The 12,920-nt window shown below is 40.4% G+C and overlaps 1 protein-coding gene across 15 annotated transcripts in view; it reads left to right on the forward strand.

Moving 5' to 3' along the window:
* Positions 1-2,585: 2,585 nt before the first annotated feature.
* Positions 2,586-12,920, forward strand: part of LOC103552777 (uncharacterized) — an 87,930-nt gene continuing 77,595 nt past the window's right edge. For 14 of the 15 annotated variants that reach the window (XR_011529084.1, XR_011529086.1, XR_011529087.1 and 11 more), the window contains exon 1: positions 2,769-3,058. Coding sequence is in view for 2 of the 15 variants with exons in the window: in XM_070582398.1 (XP_070438499.1) it covers positions 2,830-3,058 (229 nt within the window). In the remaining 13 variants the exon portion in view is untranslated. The other variant, XR_011529089.1, reaches the window with a different exon arrangement.

Genomic DNA, 12,920 nt, shown 5'->3' on the forward strand with positions numbered 1-12,920 from the left:
ACTGAGGTAACACAAAGTAAGATTATACTACACCAAGATTTTTATAATTCCTTTCTCGTTTGCTTTTCTTTTCTTACCTGGGGTGGGTTAGAATTATGGTCATTTAAAGCCTAGACCATTTTCAAAGCATTTTCAGGGACTAAAAATTACTTTTGACATGTAAAAATGAGACCTGTTCAATTTTTTTTTGAAATCCTCTTTTCTTTTTTTGTTACTGTTGAAGGTAGGAGGAATGACTAGTCCACATACCTGAGATGGCACACATCCTTAGGAATGTTTCTTGAAGCTCCGTGGCTGAAAATTGCACTGAAAATTTTGAGGCTTTTTATATCAGCACTGGAAATAAACCTAATTTTGAATGGGAACATATTTTGATTTATAAAGATATGTACCCCATGTCAAGCTGAAAGGGTTGAATAGAATCACAGTGAAAATTTTGATCAAAGTACTATCCATGCAGCCCTGTCTAGAATCTAGCCACAGACTTTGGAAAGAGAGAAAGAAAAAGAAATGTTAGATCAATTGTCATTTATGACAAGGATTATCTTCTCTTTTTTGCCTTATTTACCATTGGAATCAAGAACAAATTAGGCATGGGAAAAAAAATTCCATTATTTGTTGAAGCTTAATATTTATTAAAACTTACTGAAGTAGTGAATGATCAGAGAAAATTTTAGAATGGTCAGAAAAAATTTTAACCTTTATATATGTGTGTATTACATGTGTACATATCCTTTACAAAATTGCAATGGTAAAGAGAAAAGCAGGTTTTTAATCATTGCCAAATAGAAATAAAGTTTGTCTGATTTTAAGTAATTATTAAGCCAAAATAGACTCTAGTGTGTTATTCAGAAAATATGAAATATTTTCTTAAAAAGAGATTAATATTAAGTATATGACAACTTCTCTAAAAATTTAAATTAAACATATGTTACACTTGGGATAGAGAGAACTGATCTATAATTCAGATTGCTAGACATACACGTTAGAGGTGATTATGTCTAAATACAGCCTTTGTTCTCTAATACTCTTTCAAAGCTTGTTACCTTTGCACTGACCTCACATACTTGAATTTTATAAAACCACAAGAATGTGCTGAGAACAGAGCTCCGGGCAGGCTCCTTGATAAGCATGAGTGTCAATTACTGGCAGAAATGGGTATTGATGCTTTTGCCCACATCCCAGTTGAAAGTGAGGAAAATTGAAAAGCTTTTCCCCCCACCTTTGGAAGCATTTGAAATAATTCTCAGGAAAAGAAGAAATCTATATTAGGGGCTGAGAAGGAGAAGATACAGGTTGAGCCATTACCTTGATCAGCGTGGTGAGGTCAAAGATTGTTTCTACTACATCTTATCTTATATCTACATCTTATTTCAAATTTGACAAATTCCCTTAAAGGGTCAAAAAAGACAGGAACTTTCAAGCGGAATCAAATATGAACATTTTAATTCACAGAAAATCAACAAGAAAGCAAGAAAGATTCTCTCCACTATCATTGATTTTCTTTATATTTATTTTTTCAGTCTGAACACTCCAGGCAAAAATTCGCTTGGCTTCAACTAATTTGCAAATACCATCGTTCACTGCTGTTTCGCCTCCCATTTCTCAAATCTCAATTAAACGTGATGACAGTTTACTTGCTAGAAACACACAGAAAGGTTCTTTCCAAACCAGACGTCTTCACTCATTTCCTGCTAGTGGACTTGGCAAGTGTAGTCAAAACATCCATTACTGAGGCTGAGTTTTAATTTAGAAGGTTATCACCAGAGTCAGCTAAATAATTATAAAATCCTTTACAAATGCAAACCACAACACAAATGTATGGTAACAGCTGAGAACTATATATATATGTATCCCGAACCTTGTTGACAATGGATTTTTAAAAGGGTGAACTTTAGTTTCCTACTTGTGGAAAGCCTGCATTACCTTCTGAGTCACTCCTAGGAGGAACTACAAAGTATATTCTCTCGGCAACTAATTTTTTACATTAGAACGAAAAATGACAACAATAAAAAATTACTCTGCAAGTCTTGATTCTCTAGCTAGGACCCCACATTCCCTGTAAAACTGAAAACAAGGAGTGAAATGAGACACAGTTTTGGCCTAAAGAAATGCCAATTGATGGAAAGGAAGAAAGCATTGTTCACTTTTCCTTTATTTATTCTATATGAATAAATTAATATGAATATATTAAATATAAAATTTGTATGGTATTGATTTGAGACTATTGGACCTTAAGAAATCTAGACTCTTAGAATATCCCTTTGTATAAAATGGATACCCACTTCAGATAACAGGTACTCAGTAATGTGAACTACAAAGGATAAAAAACAAACTATAAGGAGTCTTTGACAGAGACAACTGGTCAACCCCCGTCTTTATAACTGAAGAACTGGAGCCCAAGTGGTTGAAAGACTCATCTAGCTCATACAGTGGGAGACTGGCAGCTAGGCTCAGTGACCCTTCTACCTCATCACTGTCACAGAACCACTTTGGACCCCAGCTCATCATTTGATAGCAAGAGTAACTACCTGGCCAGGGGTATCGATCAAAGGTAATAGAAGTTGTGAGCATTCCTTTAAAATTTTAATTCACGGTACAGTGCCTTGCATGTGGCAGGCACTCCATAAATCTCTGAGGAACAGAATTTGTTGAATAGCTGTGGTGAGGGCTGGCTCTGATTCACTCCTCAAAGCACACTGTACTTGCCTGGACTCTTTAATCAGACTTATGTAACCAGCACCTCTGACCTTTATTACGTGGTGGGTACAATCGCCTGCACCGTGGGAGCAGAGACAGGCGGCCTCCATCTGGTCATGGAGTGCCAGGATGGGGACAACTTTTTCTTTTGTTCAGAAGCTAAGAAGTGCTCTGCTTGACCCTGACGTAAACCTCTCGCTGCAGTATTTAGGAGCCAAGCTGTCTCTGCCTATCTCGCTGCCTCTGGCAACCTTCCTTTTCTCTGCTTTTCTTTCTAAGACAGAAAAATCAGTTGGAAAGTATTTCGTCTCCGTGGTGTCTTCCAGACCTGAGGAGAGCACTGGGGGCAGACCGGACGGTGAGTGATGCAATTGCTTCCTGCACGGCCCCCTGCGTGGCCCAGGTGTGCTGTATGGGTGGACTGGCTTCCACAGGAATATGCAGAAGATGTGGGAAAGGGCAATGGGCTCTGAAAACGGGCAAAAATAAAATACTAAAAACACGCTTAATCTGAAAAGTTGATGGGGTCTTATACCCCATGAGTTTTGTTTTGGCTGGCTGTGCAGATGAGTTGTGTTGTTTGCTGACTTAAAAAAAAATAAAATAAAAAAGCTCTTATGGCTTTCTTTATCCAGTGAGCACATTACTGCATTTGGTTAATTGTATTTACATTTCAGCTAAATGAGATTTTAAAGAGGGAATGATTCTGGGAATGTTTTTAACAAGCATAGAGTGAGGAGAGGTAGGTTGAGGCCACGTCCACCCTGCTCTCAGCCTCTTCTCATATCCTTCCCTTCTATGTCTCCTCTCTCTCCTCCTTCTCCACGTAACCACTATGCTCCCAGCACCAGCCACTGCAGGACAGCCTTTGTGCCTGTCTGGAGAGAGCAGGAGGAGGAGAAGTAGAGTCAGGAGACAATGGAAGCAAAGGACAGGGAAAGACACCATCACAAACTACTTTGGGAGAGCAGTAAGCGCCAGGATGAGTTTGTCCCTGCACACATCTGTTGGAATGACAGGCTCACCTTTCCTCCAACTAGCCCCCTACAGTAAGATCATGGTTTATCATGAACTCCTAGGACATGTTCTTAGTACTTTGAGGTTCAATGAATGAATAACACACGGAGATTCTTGATTTGTGGAACTATATGGCCACTGGAGTTATATGAGCTGTATGATCGAGGTCGAATCTCTGGGCTTCTCTGACCCTCAGTTTCTTCATCTGCTGGATAGGGATAATGCCTATTCTGTTTTCCTCACAGAGTTATTCTAAGAAAGAAATGAGACATGGTTTGTGAAACCATAAAGCATGATGCCAGTCAAGAATATATGGTAATTTATAACTTTATTTCTGCTTTATCTTACAGAGGAATTTATAAACTAAATCCTCTCAGGTTTCTCTGGCATGCAGGTACAGGTGCTTTCGCCTTTAAACTTGAATTTTGTAGTGGATAAAGACATATTTTGCTGACCATAAGCTCCACTCACTCAAGCATGTCATTCCCTGCCAAGTCCACCTCAGGTATTTCTGTGGGCCACAATTGGTAAATTATGTGCCCTCACAGATCCAATCCTAGGGGCTCCCCTGGCCAGCAATCCCTCCTGCTCTCCCCACCACCTTTTACCCATCTGAGGTGTAGATCCTTGCCCAGCAGCCTGGCCCCAAAGCCCTCCATGCTCATGGCCTGCAAGGTGGCGGTCTTCTGGGAAATGAGAAAGGAACAGCTTCCTGGTTTCCAGTTACACCCAGTAAAATGGGCCCCTCAGAAATGCAGGGAACAGCTCTGGGGGTGGGGCTGTTGGGGGCGGCAGTAGGGCTGGCGTTGGTACTTGGTGGATCCCTCTCACTCCTCACTCTTTGTTCCATGGTTGAGGCAGGCTTGTCATGCCTGTCACATTTCTCTCTGGAATACTTCCCCTGGGAAATTCTGCAAAATCCTCCCAACACTAGACATCCTTCTCTCCCTACCACCCCTAGTCCTCTATGCATTTCTGTATGCAATTGATCCCCAGGTGGGAATGAGGTTTGAAGTTTTTTAGGAGAGTCCTCATCCCCCATAGAAATCACCTGGTGGATAGGAACAGCTTAATGGACAGGAGTTTCTTCTAAAGCTAAAAGCCAGATGTATCTGGATCTTAGTTCCAGGTGAGCTGGGATTGCCTTCTCCCACCCCATTCACACTTGTTAGTGTGAAACCTCCTCTGAATGGCATAATATTGAGCCCTTTACAGTTAAACAAAATAGCAGAAATCTTTTAACTTTTGTCCTGGAGAAATATATGTTGTCTTTTATTTTTCTAAGACCCATTTTCCTAGGAGTCAATTATATTTGAGGTGATGAAGGTTTACAGTGGGGAATATGAGAGAACTCAAAACTCTTTTGTGTTGCTGAGGAAGTGAAAAGAGCCAAATCACTAGTTAATGAATTAGAAAGAGGTTGGTTTTTTAAGAAATAGGATTCATGGGGTTTGAAACAAATTTTTGTTACAGGCAAAGCTTTTATTTTCATGCATATGACTTCAGAAATACATAAATCATTTTTACCATGTATCTTAAAACTATAAATAGTTCGTTCACTGGATCATTTCCGTATTATTCAGGGTTAGCACTATATAAGGTGGTAGAGTCTTTGTCCTTTAGAAACTTAAAATCTATACCCAAAGAATAATTATGAATCCAGTCACTCGCCAGCATATATTTATTATTGTTTATTATGTATTGGATACTGGAGTGACACAAAAATGAACAAGAAGTCGATCCTGCCTTGAGGGGTAGCAGGTGATTTCCTGAAGACCCTGTGTTAGCGTATCATAACACCCAGGAGTCAGCCAGGAGCTACACTGATCATAAATCGATAACCTCATTTCGGGACTCAAACACAGAGAAGGCAAATAAAGCCCAGGCCTGCCCCAGGCAGTATTGACTGAAACAACAAATGACTTCTAATAGCAGGAGGCAATGAATAATTTTTCTACCAAGAGTGGAAGAAAATCCCCCCTTTTCTCAATCCTATTTACTTAAATAGCATTTAAATTTCTTAAAAATCCACAATGTTTGTATTAAAGCACTATCCATTAAAGTTTTGTTTGGCTGGGGAAGGGCAAGATCTGAGGGATGCTGTCTTGGGGAATAGAGTGGGTTTCGAGGGGGCAATTGTCTTTTACTTGCAGCGGCGTAAGTGATTATCTGGTTTGCCAATTCCTTCTTATTGTTCGTAATAGTTTCTGAACAATACTGGAAGCTAATGTTTCAATGCTACCTTATCGGTCTCTTAAGGACTTGGAAGTCTCAGGGTAGCTCAGGGTATTAATATGGTTATTAATAGCTGAGGTAGCGAAGTCATTAGAAACACAGCTTTGGGGCCAGTTGGCCTGGGTTTCAATCCCTGTTCTGTCATCTAGTCAAGCGGTGATCTTGGGCAAGTTACCAAACCACTGAGGGCCTCAGTTTCCCCATCACTAATAGGGCATGACAGTGATAGTATCATCTCCTAGGGGTGTTGGCAGGATTAAATGAGGATGTTAAGCTCTTGGTACACTGCTAGCCCATGGTACGTTCTATAAGTGTTAGCGTTATTGCATCCCAACTCTTCAAGTACAAAGATAATCTCGAAAACAGTTGTTGTCCACCTTCTCATCCTCCTTTTTTCCCCCCATAAAGCCACTAGCTAAGTTGGAAGTGCATCGTAATGAGGCCAAATGATTACACGGAAAATAAAAGGTATTCTCAAGCATGAGCAAAATTATGAAAAATCTATAGGACGATTAAAATTGTGATTTGGTAATAACAATTTAAAGGAAATTTATCAATAGAGAATCTGGAAATGATATTTAATCAAGAATTAATTTTAATCAAGAAAATCTCAGATCTGATATTTAGTATTTATTCATTCATATTTATTTTATGTATGTGTCTGTTTATTTATGCTCATAAATATCTATTTGGCCTGCAAATAATTTAAGGCAGCTTACAAAGATGCATAGAATATAGCAAGATAATATTAAATTAAACTTAGTAGGAAAAATTAAATAAAGGGAAAATAAAGGTAGCAAAAGGAGACAGGCTTTTGTATATTACATTGTACCTTGAAGTCCCACGTACTCCCTATGTGTGGTCCACCAAGTTGAGTCTAAGATGTCTAGTGGACAACTTTAAGGGAAGAAATGAAAGAGGTAATACAATTCATAAAGATCATTATGTAAAACAAACTAGTTGCTCAGGAAAAGGACAACCACTACTAATTCTGTGATAAGAGTAATTTCTCCCATGTTGCTCAGTTTTAATATTCATCAGAAACTTGGAATATGGTTATTAATAGATTCATACAGAAACTGTTTACTTAGCCCCTGCCCCATAGAAATTATTGTGCTAGGTGCTACAGAGAACAAAGAGATATCTAAAACTCCCTGTTCTCAAAGACTATGCATCCAATGGAGAGAATAAGTAGCATATTTTACTTCAAGGTAGATAGTAATGATGAGAGGTACATGTGTGGTGTTGGAAGAGCAATTTAAGTCTCATGGCAATCCATGGACCACCCTAGGAGAAGATATTGTAACAAGCACATTCTTGGTACTTTCTAGTATATTAACTATGCAAATTTCTTAAGGGTCGTTTTTAAACACTTAATGATTCTTGAATGTGGATTTCAAAAGCCACAGAGTGCAGTGTAAGGCATAGCCAACTCAGAACTATTAAAGGTAATTGAGGAGAAGGCTTGGCGTAGATACCAGAAACCTATGGATAATCTATCCCCTGACCCTGTATACAGCTTAGATTGTGAACTTATAAACTGGATGTCAAACCTCACACTAGTTCTTCATCTCAAATTGTCAAAAATTGGTTCTACAGTTTTCAGAGAGAGCAAAGCAAAAATTAACTCCTTTCCTAAAGGCTATGTGCATTCATTCTGTACATTCGTTCATCATTATTGGACGTGTATTATATTATGAGGGTAGTACTGGGCGTGGAGTTACAACAGAAGTGAAATCTGGTTCTTTTCTTGAAGGAAAAGAATTCATTGTTTAGGTGGGGAGACAGATATATAAATAAACAGTTATGGCCACATGACAAGTGCCAATAGACATATATATGAAGAGAAAAGAGAAATTCTGCCTAGTGGTGTCAAGAAAAGGCCACACTGAACTGGCATTTGAGTTTCTTCTTGAAAAGTGAGCATTTTGCCAAGTGAAGACGGTATAATGGGGGAGATAGGCATCCTCAGTAGAGGAAATGTTCTCGGAGCACCTCCCAGCCTATGGGTTTAATGTTTCCTAAGTACCTATCAAGGATTCATGTGGGGTTAGGCAGTATGGTAATTATGAAGAATTAGAAGACTTGCTATTAGTCTTCAAAATGTCTCCTTTAATGAGTAGATCACATTTCTCATACACTTTTAACAGTGATTAAGAGGTCATGACTGCAGGTCCTAAATGGTGTGTTGCAACATAAATTCTGTGGATTGGAGGTGAACATGATCATGCAATTCAGAGGGGCCGGGGCCAGCCTCCCAGATGGGGTGAGGCCTAATCTGTTCTTGAAAACGGGGGTGGGATTGGGATGGTGGGGACAGCATAGCTCAACAGTCCAGCCACAAGTATTTATTGAGTGCCTACTATGTGTCAGGTTCCTGAATAAGGAAGCAGCATTGGGGTCAGGAGCAAACTAGGACTGGGGATGTGTGGATCTGTGAGTGAGCTGGGGGTGAGAGATGGTGGGAAAAGGGTGTGGGAGAAAATAAGATGGGTCAAGACAACTGTAGCTGGATTAATGGGTGTTCTGAAAGGCAGTGGCTTTTATGCTTGGGATTTATGAAAATGGGGAATCACTGGGGGATTTGCGTATGGAAGGAAGCTGATGAAAGAAGTACATAAAGAAAATTAATTTCCCTCATAGAATGTAATAGCTGGAAGGGATTGCAGAGATCCCTTCACTCACCACCCCCTCTAGATTCCCTTCCCACTGCCATCATTCGACAGAGAAGAAAATTAATGCCTAAAGAGGTTATGTGATTTGCTTCAGCCCAAATATAGTAATCTTGTCTCCGGTCCTGACTCCGTGTCTCTATCCCAGCAGTGTGTGTGTTTTAGAGGCTGGCGGCTGGATGGTAGAGGGAGGAGGAGCCTGAGTGAGGCCAGCATCCTGGCCTGGGACCACCCGGGCTGAATGTGAGCAGAAAGGCAGGAAGCTGGGCTTGGCTCAGCCTAAGTTATAGGCATAGAATCAGAAGGTTAGAGCTTGTAGAAGACTTAAACCTCATCAAGCTCCATCCTGCGGCTCTACACAGAGGAGAAAGGTGAGGGGCCAGTGGGAAAGTAATTCACGCAAGGTGACAATCCAAAGGTAGAATCAAGGCCTGATTTAAGCCCAGCTATTTTCCCTCCATCAGGCTCCCTTTCTCCTTCAGATCCTGTGCTTGTGTTGACGGACTCTGTCTCTGTCCCCAGCTAGTTACCTGCTCACATGCCACACCCCTTTGCCCCTCTGTCAAAGAAAGATTGTTTTTTGGGGCTAAGATCCTTGAGCTGCTGATAGACTTGCCACTTCTCCCACTCCCAGGGGAGTTCCCAGGGGGGTGTGTGTGTGTGTTTTGTGTGTGCATGTTGAACTAGGAGAAGAAGGCATGGAGAAGATAGCTCCAGGATGAGTGTGCATCCCCAACCCCAAAGAGCCACCATTCCCTCCATCCTCTCCTTTCCTCCTCCCCAGCAGGAGACCAGTTCCTTGTGGCTGTAGGGAAGGGTAGGGAATGGCAGAAGGGGAGGAGCATTGCTACTATCAGAGGCACAGATGGCATGAGAAATGCAGGCCAGTGAGAAAATGAAAAAGCCCTTCATGCCCTTGCCCTCACCTCTGTGCTCTCTGAGCCCGATCGTGTGTGTGCGTGTGTGTGTGTGTGCGTGTACGTGTGCATGTGCTTGTGTGTGTGTGTGTGTGTGTGTGTTGTGGGGGCCAGAGAGTGAGGAGCATCAGGAATATCTTTTCTCTTGCCCTCCTCACCTCTGGAAGCAGTGCTGTTTCCAGGAGACGAGGGGATGTCGGGAACTAGCTCACCAAAGCCCTACTTATAACTTCAGCAGGGAGGGAGAAATATCTGCCTTTTGTGCAAGTGACAGCCGGTGTCCGAGATGACTGAGAGAGAAGGGTCCAGCTAAGAAAAGCAAGTGGAAGATGCCTAAGAAATTCAAATACAAGAACAACTGTAAATAGTGTTAAAAGGCAGTTAGGAACAGGTATTCAGCTTTGATAATTTAAAAAAGTAAACAGGCCCTGATATTAATCAAATTGTTCTGGGTGGCCTCTCCACTGCCCCTTGGGGATGTGGCTTATCCCTTTGACTATGGCTTGAACAACATATGGACCCTCACATTTTAGCCTTCAGGAATCAAATGAAACCTTAAAGAACAGCTGACCTCGAAATAACTAAGAGTAGACCATATAAAAATATTCCCTTGTATAAATAAAGAATACATGGTTTAAAAAATTTAATTACCTTGCCCTAACTTTGGTTGTCCTTATAAATAATTTTTGCACAGTATGAAATTCCAGAATGCGTACTTAAGGCCATTCAGCTATTTACATGCTAATGTACATTTATTATTAATGCACACAGCATTTTTTCTCATTTAAGTGTATAGGTATACGTTTATAATAGGGTGACTATCTCTGAACTCCATTCATGTAATTGTGCAGTATTTTTTCATTCATTTAACGTGAGTTGGGATTTATCTATATGGCTTATATGATTATATTTGGGGAAGTCTAAGTAGCAGAAATATTATAACACAGACAATGGTATTAACATATTCAGATCTGCAACGCAGCCCTCACTGCTTTACACATGTAATTAGGTTGTTTCCATGGTAATGATCTAATTATGGGCTTCTCCTTGGCCTTGTGTAATCACATTTGCTGCATTTTGGCAGAGATGTTTTCCTTATTTTGTTGAACTGCAACATTTGACAAGATGTTCTCTCTTACGATGAATAATGATTTTTCTTGGGAGAGAAAAAGAAAAAATGAAACAAAGCCTTCCAAGGTGATTTGGGAGGGGTTATAGATATTTGACAAAGCAGGCTTGTATTAAAATATCTATTACCCTTGAAAGCATGATCTATTTTTATCTTTTGTGTGTGTGTCATTACTGATGGAATTCATAGGAGGTTCTCATTTTAAAAATCATGCAATCTATTTAAATACGTTATTTCCATGGGGCTTAGGAACCTGAAGGAAGTGTTAGGTCAAGAAAGAGAAAGCTCCAGAGAGCTTGGCAGAACTACTACTGGAGACCGTATTCAGTGAGAATATTATATTGCAATTGACAAGGCTATTCATGAAAAGATATTTGATTACGGTTGCCATGGCAGTAGGAAACACCTGAAAAAAATCAATTAAGGCTTATTTTGGCAGGGATCCAAAGGCAATCATTGACTCACATGCAGAAGACAAGAGATGTAAATACTTGTAGGAAAGACAGATTTATTGTCACGTGATCCCCTCAGAAAAACTCTGGAATATTACAAGAATAAAAGCTTAACTCTTTTATATGTATAGAATGCCACTGCGCTATAAAACAGTCTATATGGGAAATCTTTAGAGCAGAAAGAATGCAGATACTGAGTGGCACAGGCTGCTTACTCCGAGAGTTAGCAAGAAGGTTTACGGGCTCCAATGGCACATTGTCTGGGTGCCGGTACCCAGGGGCGAGAAATTGAAAGCACTCTCTTTTAACTATAACGGAAATGACTGCAAATCCAAAATTAGTAGATCAGAGCTCTAAGGACCCAGCATGTTGAAATTGCATTCTGAATATCATTTGGCAGGGAATAGAGTGGGTAGATATAGTTTTTTTAGCCTAATTGATTAAACAGCATAGATACAGTGTGGTGCTTAGAAATAATTATAACGATGATAACTGATTTTCTATTTATAGCAGACCAACCCTTATAAAATACCATATTGTTTGGTTTTAGACTTATCTAGTGTTATTTTCCTATGGGCGAAAATGGTGTTATTGAGAAATTTAGTTATTACTTGCAGATAACTAACAGGAATGTTTATTTCCTTCTTTAAATGTATTCATTCACTGACAAAATATTTATTTATTCCTTATAATGCACCAGGCACTGTACAAGGTCCTGGGAATAAAGCAATGCATCATATGGACGTGATTGCTGCTCTCAAGCTATTTATTATTTTGTGGAGGAAATAGACTAATTTCAACATGAAGCTACACAGTCTAATGTAGGGAATCATAGGGTAAGTTGGGGAGCATAGAGGGTGGGGTTTGACAGGGGCCTAGCAGTGGGAAAAGGGTCTGAAGATAACATGGAATGTGGACCAGGCATCAGAGAACCACTGTCATTAGGACAGTGGGACGGGAGACTGCAGAGTACCAGAGGGATGATGAGAGATGAGGCTGGAGTGCAAGCAGGGCTCAGAGCACCATGGCACTTGTAAATCATGCCCATGAACCTGGCCCCCTGAGCACAATCCGAATCCATTAAAAGGCTTCAAGCAAGGGAACAACATGATCTGATTTGTGATACCTGCTGCTGCCACCTTTGGCATCCAGTTTTGAAGCAGTGATTTTTAGAAGCATCAATCCAACGATTTACATTCTGAAATACTTAGACTGCTAACTGGGGCTCTAGTAGTGTGGGCTTAGCTGAGCCACTTTACCTCCCTAGTCCACTGTGTTATTCTCTACAAGGGCCTTCTTAACTCTGTTCTTCTACAAGGATGTGGTTTGTTTTGTGTTTGTAGACAGACTTGCTTACAGTGTGTATACACATTTATGTAGAATGAATTATCTTTGATTACTCAGAGCTCTGTCCTGCCCACAAGCTGGCTGATCTAAGACTCTTTAAAGACCTTTACTTCCACCATGCGGCCCTGCCTCTCAGTAGGTCAAGCCAGGAGGGCATTGGTACCTGTCAGAGAGAAGGATGTGGGTTTGGATGAGTCACTGCGTGCGAGAGTGAATGATGGTCGGAAGAAGTAGTCATAACGCAGTGGAAGCATGGCAGTGAACGGCTTTCATAGTCTCTACTCTCTTTGATCACACCCAGGACAGTTTTTTATTGACTAGCATATAGCGTGTGGCAGTGCTTTAAGTACTCTAGGCCCACAGTCAAAATAAACCAGCTCTTGCTCTCTTTAGTGGACAAATCTACCAAACATGTAAAAAAACAGAAATATACTTGTTTTAAGTCAGAAAC

This window comes from Equus przewalskii, chromosome 18 (genome assembly GCF_037783145.1).
Source record: "Equus przewalskii isolate Varuska chromosome 18, EquPr2, whole genome shotgun sequence".
NCBI lineage: Eukaryota > Metazoa > Chordata > Mammalia > Perissodactyla > Equidae > Equus > Equus przewalskii.